At 39.1% G+C, this 16,296-nt stretch overlaps 1 protein-coding gene across 2 annotated transcripts in view; it reads left to right on the plus strand.

The window, feature by feature from the left end:
* Positions 1–4,398: 4,398 nt before the first annotated feature.
* The window catches only part of EMILIN2 (elastin microfibril interfacer 2), a 32,696-nt gene continuing 20,798 nt past the window's right edge, over positions 4,399–16,296 (plus strand). The window contains exons 1-2 of one of the 2 annotated variants that reach the window (XM_058177443.1): positions 4,399–4,824; positions 10,039–10,161. In XM_058177443.1, the coding sequence (XP_058033426.1) occupies positions 4,709–4,824; positions 10,039–10,161 (239 nt within the window). In that variant the 5' untranslated portion in view covers positions 4,399–4,708. The remainder of the gene's footprint in view (positions 4,825–10,038; positions 10,162–16,296) is intronic. The other variant, XM_058177441.1, reaches the window with a different exon arrangement.

Consider the following 16,296-nt stretch of genomic DNA (forward strand, 5'->3'; position numbering starts at 1 on the left):
CAATTTTACTGGGAAACTCTTGAAAGGGAGCTATTTATACATATTAGTTTTCTATCTATAGTATTGCATTGTAATTATTCCTCATGAAATGCATTTAATTGTTTTAGGCAGGTATGTTAAATGTGAATTTAGAGGGACATTTCTCAAAAGGAAAAACCTAAAGAATTCTGAACACTCATACATTTCAATGTGTTGAGTAACGAAGTCCATATGATTGTCTTCCAAAGATAGTTTGCCATTTAAGGCTGCAATCCACACTTCAGACTTCTACTCAACAAGACATAATTATTTTAGCCTTGCTACTGCCAATGGATGCATTTTCCTTTACAATGCAGTTAGAAATTTTGCAGCTATATAAATATGTAAGGCTTAATACATGAAATGGTTTCATCATTCATTGTACAGGTATCCCCACTTATCATGAAATAATTGCATCTATAAAGGGGTTACTTGTGATAAACTTTGGAAACTTAGGATGGTTGGGTAAATACAACATATTAAGTCATAATATCATTTGTTTGCTTAGCACATTATGTGAATCCAATCATTCTGATTTTTAATTAACAGGCAATGGCTTAAAAATTGCACAAGCAAATAATAGGTTTATTAATAAAAGTTTAAAACAATGTTTTAGAACGATGATAAAGTGGCAAGATACAAAGCAACCATCTTATTTTTTAATTATTTTATAGAAAATGGAGGCTGTTGCTAATATAAATAAAGAAGTGATAGAACCATTTCCTGCACCAGTCATTCTGCTGTAACTAGCTACATATTGGTTTGGTATTCTGGGAACTATACTTGCAATCTATTTAAATACTAAAATATCATCTGTATTTTCTTATTTGGTGAATTTAAATTTCCAATCAAAATTACCAAAAGCATTATAATAGCTTTTAATATTAAAATGTATATTTCTAAGGAACAAATTAACTCTTGTTGGTTCAATATTAAGTATATTATTTATACTACATATTCGACAACTTCAAGGAAAAAGCAACCAGTCATAAATTGAAGGCTACCTATAGGTACATTTTAGAAAACTATGTTTAGTTTCTCTTTTGCCCCTAAGTAATGGGAACAAAATCCTTATGCAACAACTGATTGTTTTAATGCTCCATTACTTCCACTACAAGGAAGAAATTGATACTTCACTATTAATTTTCTCTTTTTCTTTGATTATACAATAAAGTTTGCTATCTAGAATCATTGGAATTTGGATGTAATTTTCACCCAACCCAAAACAGATTGTACTTGATGGGATAGTAAATCAAGGCAAATGTTTTCTATATATAGGCATGACAGTATTTCCTGTTATTTTGACCAAGTCACAATTGATGTTTAATCATTCAGTACTGAACTTAGAGCTTCATTAAATACATTATTTTGGCAATTACTTTGTCATGGAAGCATTTGGCTGATTTCAAAAAAGCTAAGGAAGGATTGGACCTATTTAGTATTTGGATGAGAGCCCACTGAGAAATCCCAGGGCAATGGGAAGTTGAAAAAAACTTTCCCGAATAATGTCCTAGAGGCGCTAGAGAAAGAAAAGAGAAGTTTAAAAAATACTAAATTCTTACTTGGCCAGTAGCTGTTTTTTTTTAATGGCTGCCTGAGTCACCCGGATGAAAAAAAAATATGTTAAGGAACTTACCAAGAACTCCTCTTTCATTTCATTCTTGATTTCTTAGATTTGTTATAAGTAATATACATTGCAGGACTTTTTGAAGACAATTATAGTAAATTAAAAATAGAATGGTTCCTGTAACACAACTGATTAAGCCATGATCTCTCTTTCTCTCCCTCTCTTTCTTTCTCCCTCTCTCTCTCCCTCCCTCCTTCCCTCCCTTCCTCCGCAACATCAAACAGTCACTGAATGACTGGTCAGTAAGTCAGTAAGAATTCAAGGATGTAACTTCAATAAAAGTACAGTATTACATTTATATTAGTCATGATTTATGAAATTTGGCTAGCATGTTTATGCTCTGTCTACATATGTCCAAACATTAATACTTTAGAAAAATGCTTATTCAAGCTAGTAACATCAGCATTAACTCCTCATTCCTTTCCTCCTTTCATATTTATTAAATATATATAATTTTAAAAACATATTTACACTATGATGCAGTTCTATTCTTGCCATCAAGTAAGCTCCACTGAACTCTAGAGAACATAATATTATATTGCCTAAAGATGTATGGGATTGTATTATTAATTATATACATGCCGTTCCATTTACCAGACTTCACACATTGGTGTTATTTTTTTCCTTACAAAACAAAAACATATGCACATTCTGCAATTTATTATAGCTTGTGCTGCCACTATTTTCCTCATCAAAACTTCTAGCTCAGTTAAAGGCATTTGCCTTTCAAATGACTTGGTAGAACTCTCAAGTTCTTTCTTCAAGGTGGATAAAAAACTAGCTTTTAAATTACTAATATAAACAGCTAACTATTGAGATTGAGGCTACCTGTAATTGCTAGTCATGGAACAAATATTTCCTCACAATTTACGAGTGTGTCCTAATTTATTCTCAAAACATCTTCTGCATCTGAAAGAGTAATTATCATGCCTCCAAGGACATTGTTCTGTTATACTTGAAGTTATGGCTTATTTCAAGTTTTGAATAGCTGTGGTGGCACAGTGGTTAGAATGCAGTATTGCAAGCTAATTCTGCCAACCGCCAAGAGTTCATTTCTCACCAGCTCAAAATTGACCCATCCTTTCAAGGTCAGTAAAATAGAATAGAATAGAATAGAATGGAATTTTTTATTGGCCAAGTGTGATTGGACACACAAGGAATTTGTCTTGGTGCATATGCTCTCAGTGTACATAAAAGAAAAGATACGTTCATCAAGGTACAACATTTACAACACAAATGATGGTCAATATATCAATATAAATCATAAGGATTGCCAGCAACAAAGTTACAGTCATACTGTCATAAGTGGAAAGAGGTTGGTGATGGGAACGATGAGAAGATTAATAGTAGTGCAGATTTAGTAAATAGTTTGACAGTGTTGAGGGAATTATTTGTTTAGCAGAGTGATGGCCTTTGGGAAAAAACTGTTCTTGTGTCTAGTTGTTCTGGTGTGCAGTGCTCTATAGCGTCGTTTTGAGGGTAGTAGTTGAAATAGTTTATGTCCTGGATGTGAGGGATCTGTAAATATTTTCACAGCCCGTGCAGTATACAGGTGCTCAATGGAAGGCAGGTTGGTAGCAATTATTTTTTAATTATTTTTTTAATTTTTTAAATAACCCTAACTGATTGTTAGGGTTAAGATTATGAGTCAGATTATGCTGACTCTTGTAAGCCATTTAGAGAAGGCTAAAGAGCACTATGAAGTGGTATGTCAATCTAAGTGTTATTGCTATTGAAAATTGTTGTTTAAAAGCATATAGTTGTAAGCTTATTCAGCTAGACAAGTTTGCTTGCTTTTGTTCAGAAACTTTGTATTTGGTGTAAAAGCAGATGATTAATGAGATTTCTTCAAGTGAGAGGTCTTGTGACTGTGCAAAAGTTTGCAGATTATTACCGTACCATAATTAGGTGTTTTTTTTTTCAGAAATGTGTCCTACTCGGATCTCAGAAATGAACCATGATGTATCTTCAAGGTATGACAGTAAAATAAATTGTGCAGTGCATGCATGACTTTGGACTATATATAAATAATATATATATTTATATATAGGATAAAGAATTTTCTTGGCCTGCCTATTTACTACCAAAACTGTTATTGTCGTGACCTTTAAATGGGGAAAACAGCGCATCAGGGCAACACTTTTTAAACCCAGATTTCTCAAAGTGCGTTTCTTACAGAATATGTCCAACACCCTGAAACAATGTCCCAAGGAGGCAGGGGTTGTCTAGTTGCTTACTAAAGTGCCTAAACATACTGAGCGCTTGTTTTGGACGTGCTTGCTGCGTTGTGTAAGAGCATTCTTGGAAAAGAAAAAGGTTCAACCAGTCCCCAGTCGAATGGAAAGAAAAGGGCCAGGGGGAGAATAATTTGGAAGCTAAAACTCCTTCTGGTCGGAAACTCGCGAAGCCTTGCCCAGCAGAGAGAGAGAGAGAGACAGAGAGATTAAAAAGGCCTCCGGACAAAGGCTCCGTGAGCCAGTGGATGAAGGCGAAGGCACCCGAGGCGCTTGCGTGAGTGCTCGCAGCGCCAAGAATACACACTAGTCTCAAACCCTTCACTATCACTTAGTTTCTCACGGCCACCACACGCTGTTTCTCCTCAGCTCTCCGCCGAGGAACGCCGAGAGCAATTTGTGCCTTGCTCCTTAGCAAGAATGAGAAAGGGTTGCACGCTGTTTGGTCAGAGAAGAAAAGCGGGGAAGGCGGGGGAGAGGAGGAGGAGGAGAGGGAGTCTAGCACATCCTTCGGGTAGGATGTGCGAACCGGAGGGCGGAAACTTTGGAAGAAGAAGAAGAAGAAGGAAAGAAGCGAGCGGGCCCGAGGGGAGAGTCGGTGGGATTTCTTGCGCCGGTGGAAAAACTCAGCGGGAGAACTGAAGCGAAGGCAACCCGAAGTGAAGGGAGGGAGGAGAGAAAAAAAACTGGCGGGAGAAGAGAAAAGGCGTGTAAGAAACGGCGAAGCACCGAATAGAGGAGCCGGCGGGCAGGCGAATCCCACCACAGCGGCTCTTCGTCGCTTCCCACGCGAGTCAAGTGAGCTGGTGGCGCGCCGGTTCGGGCGAAAATGGAGCTTCTCGCGAAACCCTTTGGCTGCGTGGTGGTGCTGGTCTTGTCTCTCGGGGGCTGCCTCAGCCAGGTCTCCCCCTACTCGGGTCCGGGTCGTTCGGGCGCCAGAAATAAGTAAGACTCTCTCCACTCGCGCGACCCAGCTTCTCTCCAAATCCACCTTCCTTTCTCCGGGCCTGGGGGATGGGGGGAGAGTTTCGTGGCTTTATATATGTATGTATGTATGTATGTATGTATGTATGTATGTTATTCTCCTGCCATTTGTAACGCTGCCGTGTGAATAATTTAAAAACCCAAAATCTCCTGGGTGGAGTCCCCGTCTCTTGAATAGACGCCGAATCCCGGCTTTTCTCCCTGGTGTTGACAGCTCGGAAGAGACGAGCTCGGAGTTGGAGCAAATGGTGGCAAAATGGGGAATGGGCCAGTTGGAGCAAATGGTGGTCTGGTGGCAAAACGGGGAATGGGTGGACTGGCGAGCTCTTCCCCGATCTGTGGGGTCAGTTAACACCTGGGCTGGGAAGCAGGGCCTGATGCAGTTGGCCACCTTCTGAAAGAACTTCGGGCTGAGTTCACACGTGCCGGATTTTTCCTTCCACGAGTCTCCACGAATAGAAACGTGTGGCACTTGAATTGGCGGGTTCCTTCTACAACGTCTATTTTGGGATTCATTTCTTCCTTTTGAACGTTGGTAGAGCATCCTGCCTTTGATTGAATGAATTTAGAGCTCTTGTTCCTTTTTAGCCGGCACAAAACTGCCAGTGAATTCCAGTACCAGTTGGTTACTTTTGGCTTATTTTGACACAGTTGTGCTTTCTCCCCGCCACTCCCACACCATCTCTGACAAATGACTTAAGGTTAGGATTATTGATTGATAGATGACAGTTAGTCCAATGAATTTATGTACAATTTAATCCCAACAAGAGTTCCATACCAATCTATGGCAGGTCAAAAATTTTTGGAGAAATGATTTTAGCCCTAGTGGCTAACAAAGAAGGAACAAGGGTTGAACCAATTGCAATGAATGTAGCCTATGCACCCTTGAGCACATAATCCGGTAGTCATTAATTCTCTACAGGATGTTTAAGTCCAGGTTGTGCTTCTTTGTAGTTGGAGATTATTATTTCTAACAGCAAAAAAATATTCTCTGCTGTTTCTGTAGCCTGTGAATACTACCAGGCTGGTCTTAACTAGCTCTGCCTTTTGTCCATTCTTCAGCTGCAAGGCAGTATTGTAATGTTGATGGGGCACTTAATATAGTTGTTTTCTGATAAAGACATATGGAGTGAGTGATGGTCTGGAACATGAAAGTCGCTTATCCTCAGCAGTAACTGAAGAAAGTTCCCCATGGCCAGACTGCAGTGCTATCAATTCAGCTTTGAGCTGGCAGAAAACTACCAACATATAAAGTCTGATTGCGATCCCTATCTCCCTGAGGTATGATGCTGGCAAAGGGTGGCAGTTTTCTTTATGGTGTACAGGACACATTAAGAACAGGAATTGGTCCATTAACTTTGTTTTTCTTTCTTTTCACCAATATTCACTAGCCCATAGAAAAAGCTTAAACTCTCTTTATTGTAGAATTGGGCTGTGGTGGAAAAACATGTTGACAGATGGTTAGACTATATGTTTAGCTGTTTGTCAAAACTTGGCCTGTCTTTATTTATTAAATTTACATGCCACCCATCTTGCCATTCAGCGATGGCATTTTTTTTCATTGGTTAATCAAAGAGAGCCCAATCATTGATTGATATCAGTAATACTTGAGTCCTTTTGAACATGGTTTTAGTGCTGTTCCCAAACAGCACTAAACTTATGTTCCAAAGCAGGATGAGCACCCTGGATGCAATATTTACTACACTTGGAATATTGCATCCAGTTTTGGTCACCACAATAGAAAAAAGATGTTGACACTCTAGAAAGACCAACAAAGATGAGGGGACTAGATGATAAAACAACAGTTGCAGGAATTGGGTAAGAGTAATGAAAAGAAGGACTAGGAGTGATACGATAGTGTTCCAATATTTGAGGGGCTGCCAGAAAGAAGAGGGAGTCAGTCTATTCTCCAAAACACCTGAAGGTGGGACAAGAAGCAATGGATGGAAACTAATCAAGGAGAGAATCAACTTAGAACCAAGGAGAAATTTCCTGACAATTAGAACAATTAATCAGTGGAACAACTTGCTTCCAGAAGTTGTGGGTGCTCCAACACTGGAGTTTTTAAAGAAGAGATTGGACAACCATTTGTCTGAAATGGTATAGGGTTTCCTGCTTGAGCAGTCAATTGGACTAGAAGACCTCCAAAGTCCTTTGCAACTCTGTAATTCTGTTATTCCTTCTTTGCAGTCTGGAGTGGAAACAATCAAGGAACAAGAATCCAAGAGCTCTAATAGTATTCATTACAAATAAGATAAAAGTTACAATACAGTTCCAGCAAGTATCTATTCTCAGATGAAACAAGTATAGGTAGTTTTAGGGGAGCAAAACTCTTGTCTGTTTCCTTCCACTCTTTCTATGCCGAGTGCTAGACACATTCTTACTATTTAGCAATAGCATTTAGGCTTATATACCACCCCATAGCGCTTTGTAGCACTCCCTGAGCAGTTTACCAAGTCATTATATTGCCTTTAACAATATGGGTCCTCATTTTATCAACCTCAGAAGGATGGAAGTGCTGAGTGCCCCATCAGGATTGAACTCCAGGCGGTGGACAGAGTTTGCCTATAATACTGCATTCTAACCACTGCACCACCAGGGCTCTTTTTTTGTAATAGGCATAAAATAGCAGAATAAAAGTGTCGGAGCATCTTTCTGTCATGGTTACATGCAAACAGGGAAAAGTTCTGAGTAGAGTAGAATGCATCTTGCTAGTGGGAGTTGTAGAGTGAGGGTAAAGCAGTTGGAAATGACACTGTGCAGATGTCTAAGATAAAAAATATACAGTTACACTGTACACTAAGATATCTTTTACCTATGCATGCTTACATGAAGAAGCCATAATTTATTGGGTTCCTCTGTTTTGCTAATATCCCATAGTCTCATAAAAATGTGTATGTTCCACATTTTGGTATTCTCCAGATGTGAAACTACAGCTTCCACAATCCTCATCTTGTTTGGCTAAGAATTCAAGTAGTTTTTAGGCTTATAAAGACACCAATTTGTGTACACTGCCTTAGATCATTTTATTAAGTGTTCTTTACACTTTCATTTTATCACATTTTTGTCATTCCATCCGGATAGTGTTGACATCTGAAGTTATGATTTCAGTAGAAACTCATACTCCACTTAGTCCTTGTAAATGGTATTCCAACTGGGACTGAGATTTTTAGGTAGTCTCTCTTTCAGGATGTCACCAAATGTGTAATTTTCCTTGTTCCTTCTGGGAGGAAGCTTCATGGTACCCAAAGCAGAACATCTAGATCAGTGGTGGAATTCAATTTTTTTTACTATCGGTTCTGTGGGCATGGCTTGGTGGGTGTGGCAGGGGAAGGATACTGCAAAATCTCCATTTCCTCCCAACTCCTGGGGGAAGGATATTACAAAATCTCCATTCCCACCTTACTCTGGGTCCAGCCATAGGTGTATTTGCCGGTTCTCCGAACTACTCAAAATTTCTGCTACTGTTTCTCCAGAACCTGCTGAATAACACCCCTTATCTAGATTCAGTCACAGTTTTGTTCCATATACCATCAACGTTGTGAATTCTCAAGTTTCCTTCCAGCTATATATTCCAAATTTTTATTTGTTTATTTATTTATTGTGTGCGTGTGTTATGTGTTTGAGTAGATATAGAGCTTCTATTGAGAGCAGGCAACATATTTTCATTTTTTTATGTGAGCCTGGGTGTATTGTTATTGAGAGTAGCTTGATGCTTAGTTTTTTGTTGTACTTGATTGTTTCAAAATTTCACTAAGCAAAACTCCACACAGATGGCAATACTTAGTCTTAAAAAAAATAGAGTTCTATTAGAATGAGGAGAATTTAATTCCAGCAAGCAAAAACAGTAAGCAAAGATATTGATATCCAATTTTGGTACTTAAAACATTTGCCCTCTTTCATTTAGTTTCTTACAGTTGTTCTGCATGCAGAGTTTGCATCGTGATGCATTTGTATCATTACTATTCCACCTGTTCTCATCCCCACAGACACTGTTTGCCCCATTGATAATCAGTTATAGCTTATAAAACATAAATGTTGCATTACATAATATGTTAGTCCTTAAGTAAAACCATATTACGATTTAGCACAATGTCTATGAATTCTGTCTCTTTCACATTTTGGAATGAGGGATTTCTGTCTACAGTGTTGTGGTCCGCCAGCAGCCTGCAGAGCTGGCAGCACAGTCGGACAGTGAGGAGGTTTTTGAGGACAATGGGTCAGTCCTGGAGTCAGGGGAGGGCCCGAACGAGGGCTCTGCATCGGAGGCAGTGATGGGGCCAGGGCCATCTGGGAATGATGTGCAGACTCCAGAGCCTCCAGAGGCAGACAGCAGAGAGTCAGAGGAACAGGAGGAGCCTGTTCCTAGTGCACACATGTGAAGAGCTGCCAGAAGACAAGAGCAGCTAAAGCACAAAGGACGACTCGGGAGTAAGGCCAGGAGATGATTGGCCCCTCCCATAAGGCTTAAAAGATCAGCAAGGACTCTTGGGTGCTTTGTAGGAAAGCAGTGTTGCTGCAATTGTTTCTTGTCTCCTGTTTCTGAACTTCGTGGGGTTCTTGTCAAGAAAAGCCTTTGGCAGGGTGCCAAAGAAGACAAAGGTTTGTGATAAGGCCTACAGACTTTTTATGAAGGACTTTGTTTTGAACTTAATTTGGACTAAGCTGAGAATGAAGTAATTCTCAGCTGTTCTAATAAAATATGTTTGTTTAGGACTGATCGTGTCTGGTAATAACTATTTGGGCCTGGGTAACAACATTCAGATCTCAAAATAAAAAAACAAATCCTGTATCTACTTATCTAGAAATACGGCTCAGTCTTACATCTGAGTAGACATACAAAGAAGTGAGCTGTTATCCTCATACATTCTCTTATTCTTTATACTGCTGCATTTTATTTAACTTCTATCTTTGCATCTAGAAAGAACACGTGCTAGAGCTTCTGCTACAAGATCTTTTGTGTTCCTCATGTTTTGGGCCAGTGGTAGGAAGTGGAAGAAAACAATTGCTTCTCTGCTTTAATTCTCTCTTGGGTAAAACATTGGACCAATATTCCATATTTGTTTTAGACAAACAGCTTAATAATATTAAACTGTTTTAATATTATTGTATATTGTATATTACAGTATTATTAATGTAATGCATGCCTTTTCTGTTCTTGCCCCCTCTCTACAGAAACTGGTGTGCCTATGTAGTGAATAAGAATGTGACCTGCTCTGTGCTGGATGGCACAGAAAGCTTTGTTCAAGTTCAATATGTATGTCTTTGGAACCAAGAACCCTGCCCACATGCTCCCATGTAAGTTAAGAATACCTCAATCTGGAACGGGAAAATATTTGATTATCTTTTTCAGCAAAGCAGTATGGCCATATGCAGCATAAACTGTGGATATGTACCATTTTTTTAAAGTGAAGCTATAGCATAAAATATTTGTATTATAGTCCAAGACAGCTGAAGCTAATTAGAAAAGTTGACTCTTCTTCAATAAATCATGCAACAATTTATTGTTATGTTATTCAGACCAGAGAAGGAAATTGCAAAAATATTATAATTACATAATTTAAGACTAATATCAGATAAGAGTTTTTTTTATAATACTTTAATCAGAGTTAGCACAATTAGTACCTGGAGTTTTGTTCAGTCTACTATTCAATCTGTGTGTATGCTTGTTGGTGAATTCTTTGTTAATTCTTTGGCTTAGATGTTTTTCATTTCAAGGTTCAGACATCCTGAGCAATCATAAAGTTTGCTGTAAATCAGCAGCGGTCTTTGAAATAATTGGGATGACGCCAAAATGTACTCATAATTTTGAATCTGTGTTTGAAATGTGTGTTGTCCTGACATCCATAAATACACATTTTGGGATGTAAAGAGTTACACTTCTATTAAATACAAATCAAAGAGCCATTGAAGGAGTTGTTAAAATAGAAATCTTAGCTAGCCATCTGGCCAGCAGCTAGCCATTTGGCGGTAGAAGCAGGGGAGGGGTGTCCGACTGATGTGAACAGCATAATAACACAAGCCTTACCCCCTTTTTTGCATGTGTCACAGCACATGCTCAAGAGAGGAAGAACGTAGAATGAAACGTCATGGTATTGTTTTCTTCAGAATAAACCTGTGGGTGCCATTGCATCTGTCCAAGTGAAACTTCCTTGAAATATGGTACCAAAAGCCATTTCATTACTTTGTTCTCAAACTGTGAAGTATTGAGAAGATACTTTATTCCCATGTTTGAGAAAGTCTAGCAAGTAAATCCCACTGCTTCCATGCCAAGAGCAAAGTACATGGTCTGCGCCCCCCATCTGTCAAACCCAATTTTTGTAATAATCTTAATTTCAAATATAAAATTATATATAAAGTGACAGCAGAACTGCAAATGTGATTGTAACTAGCTTGTTGCTGTCAAGGGAAGTGGCAGTGTGAAGAATGGAGGGCGCAGGCTCCCTCTGTCTTTTCTTTATGTCAGTTGCCTTTCTTCTAATTAGGGATATGGGGATTTGTTTGCCAAACAAGGCAAAGTGTCTGAGTTGTTCCTGGGAAAAGATACGGAGGAAAGGTTAGCTGTCCTCTCTCTGCTTCTCATCTACAAGTGCCTCTCTAACTGCCTCCTGGCACAACAGTGTCAGCTATGCTTGATGAATCCCATGATCTCACCATAGGTGCATTTTACGACTTGAGTATTAAAAAAAAGAAGGGTATATATTATACACTCTTTCCCTAAAGGCTCTGTGGTGTTTTTTTCCCCCTTTGTGTCTTTTTCTCTGTAGATTATTTTTCCCATAATCAGTACCAGTTAAAAGAAACTTTCTGTTGACTGGGCTGAAACAATGTAAAACTAGATACTCAGAAGTGGAAATGAAACTCTCCTGTTTCCTTTAGCTTATAAAAGGGAAAGAAGGAGAGGAAGAAATACCTGAGGCTAAGATGTTACCTTACATGAACAAACTTGGGTTACATTTGAACAAACAGTATTACATGAGCATCAGTCTCTAACCTATGTCTACCTTTTTAGGTGAAGAATTATATCATTTTTAATAATGCATTCAAATAGCCCAATATATAAAATAAACACAAGAAAATGTTGTTGGATGAAGTACCAGAATGTACCAGAATGAACCAGGAATGGATTTTTAAAAAATATTCTAGCTTATTAGTTGCAATGGGTGTGTAACTAAGATATAAAGAAAGACAGAAAATGTTAAGTATTTAAACTTTATTTAAATAAAAGACTTTATTTCAGTCTTTTGATATGTTCGTTTGTAAATCCCAGATTGCTGGGTGGAATGAACTTTTTGATTTTACATCCTATGACCTAATATTACTTATCTCTATCAACAAAAAAAGAACAATACATTCCTTGTATCATATTTGCACAGATGTTTATTCTCTCATGCATAATTTACAACTTCCTTGAAGTTCACACTAGCTTCCCCTTTGTCCAAATGAAATATAGATGTCTGTATTTGAGCTTTAATGTTACTTGATGTTTTAAAGAAGAAGCTAATGCTCTATTAATGTTTAAAATGATAATGGAATACAATGAAAAACTTCTTGTAGCAGTATAATTGAATGGCTTAGTGTTGCTGGCTTAATATTCTCTCCATCATTGTGACCCATTGTCTTTTTATATGCTGCACAGTCATTGTGATCAGCTTTGAAAAATAGATCATACTCTCTGGATGTAATATATACCAGACTCTGCTTTGTTTTAGCATATTTATGACTTGCTTGCTATGGTCCCTCATTCTCATGTACCAGATGGTGTCCTTTTGAGTAAGGGGCTTACTTGCTCAAAAGAACTTCGGGTTAATTCAGTACATGCAAAGAAGAGGAAGAGGTTTATTGCTCTGCTTCTTATTCATGATTATTTTGGAAGAAAGAAAGAATAATTCACTAGCAGACAGCATTATTTGCATAGGCAGAAAGTTGGTTGAACACATTGCATTCAGCTGGAAGGGAGAATAACTTTACATTCAGTTTTCCTTTACTCAGTTCCTGCTTTAAAATTATAAGCCAAGAATTGTACTTTAGAGTAAATTAGCTGGGAGAAGCCACTTATAAATCTGACATTATTTAATTGGCTTATTTAACTATTTTGCAGAAAGAATAGAAAAACTTGAGCCCAGTTTTTTTCCCCATGGATTCTTTTTGTTCTGGCACATATATTTGCTACATTTTCCTATTAAGACAGTTTATATAATTTATAATACTGTAGTATCACAATATTCATAAAAATATATATAAATTCATTATACTACAGAATGGCTGGAAAACAGGGGTGAAATGCTCCCGGTTGGGACCGGATCGCCTGATCCGGTAGTGATGGTGGCAGGTGGTTCAGAGAACCGGTAGCAAAAATCCTTCCCCGCCCCCGCCCCAGCTGAGCCACGCAATCATCAGAGGGTGTTTTTTTTAACTTTTAAAAGCATTTTTTCTTCCGCCGAAAAAATGCTTTTAAAAGTAAAAAAAAAAGATCACGTGGCTCAGCTGGGATTGTCAGAACCCTTTAAAAGCATTTTTTCTACAACCTCTTCAGCCGAAGAGGTTGTAAAAAAAAAGCTTTTAAAAGGCTCCTCTGGCAATCCCAGCTGAATTGCCTGATCATCAGAACCCTTTAAAAGCATGTTTTCTACAAGCTCTTCTGCTGAAGAGGTTGTAGAAAAATGCTTTTAAAAGTAAAAAAAAAAAAAGTTGGCCACACCCATCGTCACATTATCTCCCCCCCAAGCCACGCCCACAGAACCGGTAGTAACAAATTTCACATTTCACCCCTGCTGGAAAGTCAGTTTGGTGTAGTGATTAAGGCACCAGGCTAGAAACCAGGAGAACTGCACTCTAGTCTACCTTAGGCACAAAGGCAACTGGGTGACTCTCAGTCACTCTCTCTCAGCTCCAGGAAGGAGACAATGGCAAGCCACTTTCCAAAAATATTGCCAAGAAAACTGCAGGGACCAGCTCATGAACTGAATTAAAGGCAACCCCCACCCCCCCACACACACACCAAGAATTTGACTTCTAGCATTTCTCTGCTAGCATATATTGTAATTTTTAAAAAATGAACAAAGAAAGCAATACATTGGAAATCAAAGCCAAAACTTTCTGTTCATAAAGATACTTCTTGATGTGACTAGGGTTTTGTCCATATATTTGATTTCAGGAAGGCAGTGCATCATTTTAAGACAAACTTTAGATCTCAATGAAAAACACAGGTGGTAGATGTTATAACTTCAAACACTCCTGTGAGCTATCACAGTATGTTTCTAAAGGAAATTAACAATTAAGAAACCACAATATGTTTCTAAAAGAAACAGTTAGGAAATCCCCAATAGACTTTAAAGGCGATCTTTAATTCTTCTGTGAAAAAAAGCTTTAGAAAGTACCCCTGATCCTCTGGATAATTGGAACATTTTAAATAGCACAATGTTTGCCTTTGTGTGATTTTAGTTTCTCATGCCTTTATAGTTAAAAACACAGTGAGTTTGTTAAATCTCATGGGAAATATGATTCCATTGTTTGGGAATGTTTAACTGCTGTGGATTCAGCAATAAGGGAGTGGTTCTGTTTTCAGCAGTTACATAACACTTCACATTTCTGTGTTCTGCAATAAGCCCATTTGTGCCTTGATGTGGAAAAGAGACTCTTCTCCATAAGGGGTAGAACTCTTCGGCTGAATGCAAGAAAATTGTGTGTGTGCATACACTAGACAGCACATAGCTCATTGGGTCAGTCTTCTTTCCACATATAATAGAGGCATGCACCATTTTCCTTCTCCTCGCGACCTCTGAGAGAATCCCAGTGAAGCCGCCTCCTCCGCAGCTGACCTGCAGAACTGCGTGCTGCTTTGCTGGGGGCAAGGGGGAACAAAAGACTGAGGAAAACTGACCCTTACTCCCCATTCCAAGAACACCGTGTCTCCACTAAGGAAGAGGGTCCTCACATTATTGGCATCCCTAGCCAGCCCTGCCTCACCAACAGGCATCCCTCTTGCTCTCTTGCCATTCTTCTTTTCATATAACATATAGGCTTGTGCAATTTTCCCTCCCATCACAACCCACAGGAGAGCCCTAGGTGAAGCTTCCTTCTCTCTCGCCCCCCTCCTCCTTGTGGAACTGCATGCTGATTTCTGGTGGGAGGGGGAACCAAGGGAGCTGCGGACCATGAGGAAAACTGTACCGCAACTCCCAATTCCAGCATGTTCCCAGGGAGTCCCTCCTTCCATGGAAAAAGATATTTTACCCTTTGACCTCCAGAGCCCCCCACAGCTAATGCTACCTCTCTAGAAGACATCTGACTTTCTCTTTCATTCTTCCTTTTCCCACATATAATATAGGCTTATGCAATTTTCCCTCCCCTCATGACCTTCATGAGAGCACCAGGGAAGCCTCCTCCTCCTCCATTTTAGCTGATCTATGGAACTGCCTACCACTTTCTTGTGGGAAGGAGATACAAAGGGCGCTGCAGACTGTTAGGAAAACTGCACAAGCTAAGCTTACATTGGGGGAATAATGTTCCAGGCCAAAGCAGAAAAGGCATGCTATATGGACCCTGCCAGGTGGAACTTCTTTGTGGACAGGCGTATACCCCTCCTGCCTGACCTGGTGATAAATAGGTATAATTGGGAAGAGACTGCCCCTCAATAACCTGATCCCATGCCATGTTAAAGGTCAGCTTGAATTGTACCCAGAAACAAATTGGCAACCAAAGCAGCTTCTGGAACAGACGTGTAATACCTACTCTGCCTGGGGCATGCATCACTACAGCATTTTAATTGGCTGAAGCAGTGGTGAAATCCGAACCGGTTTGCATGCAGACTGCACACCAAATGTGCGCTGTGCGCACCGAAAGGAGGCTTGACCAAAAGAAGGCTTGGGAAGGTAAGTAGAACAGTGGGTGGGGGAATCAGCTGTGGCATACAATTTAGCTTTGCTAGAAAGCAGATTTTCCTGCTTTCTAGCAAAGCTATACCCCGCTGCATAGCTAATTGTCAGAAATACTGGTTCAGAGGAACCAGTACCTTTTTTTAACTACCGGTTCGCCTAAACCAGTAGCTTTTTTTTTTACTACTGGTTCGCCCGAACCGGTAGTTTTTATCACTACCGGTTCACCTGAACCGGAGCAAACCAGTAGCATTTCACCCCTGGGCTGAAGCCTTTTCAAAGGCAGCCCCATATTCTATTTATTTATATTATTTATTTATTTATTTATTTTGTCACAACAGTATATATAAGCATAAGCATGAAAGTAACTATATAATATATAAGCATATATATATATATATAAGCATAAGTATGCAATAACTATATTAATTGGATATAATGAAAGAAAACAATAGGACAGGAACGGTAGGCACATTTGTGCTCTTATGCATGCCCCTTACAGACCTCTTAGGAATGGGGTGAGGTCAATAGTAGACAGTTTTTGGTTAAAGCTTTG

The sequence above is a fragment of the Ahaetulla prasina genome, chromosome 3 (assembly GCF_028640845.1).
Source record: "Ahaetulla prasina isolate Xishuangbanna chromosome 3, ASM2864084v1, whole genome shotgun sequence".
Taxonomy (NCBI): domain Eukaryota; kingdom Metazoa; phylum Chordata; class Lepidosauria; order Squamata; family Colubridae; genus Ahaetulla; species Ahaetulla prasina.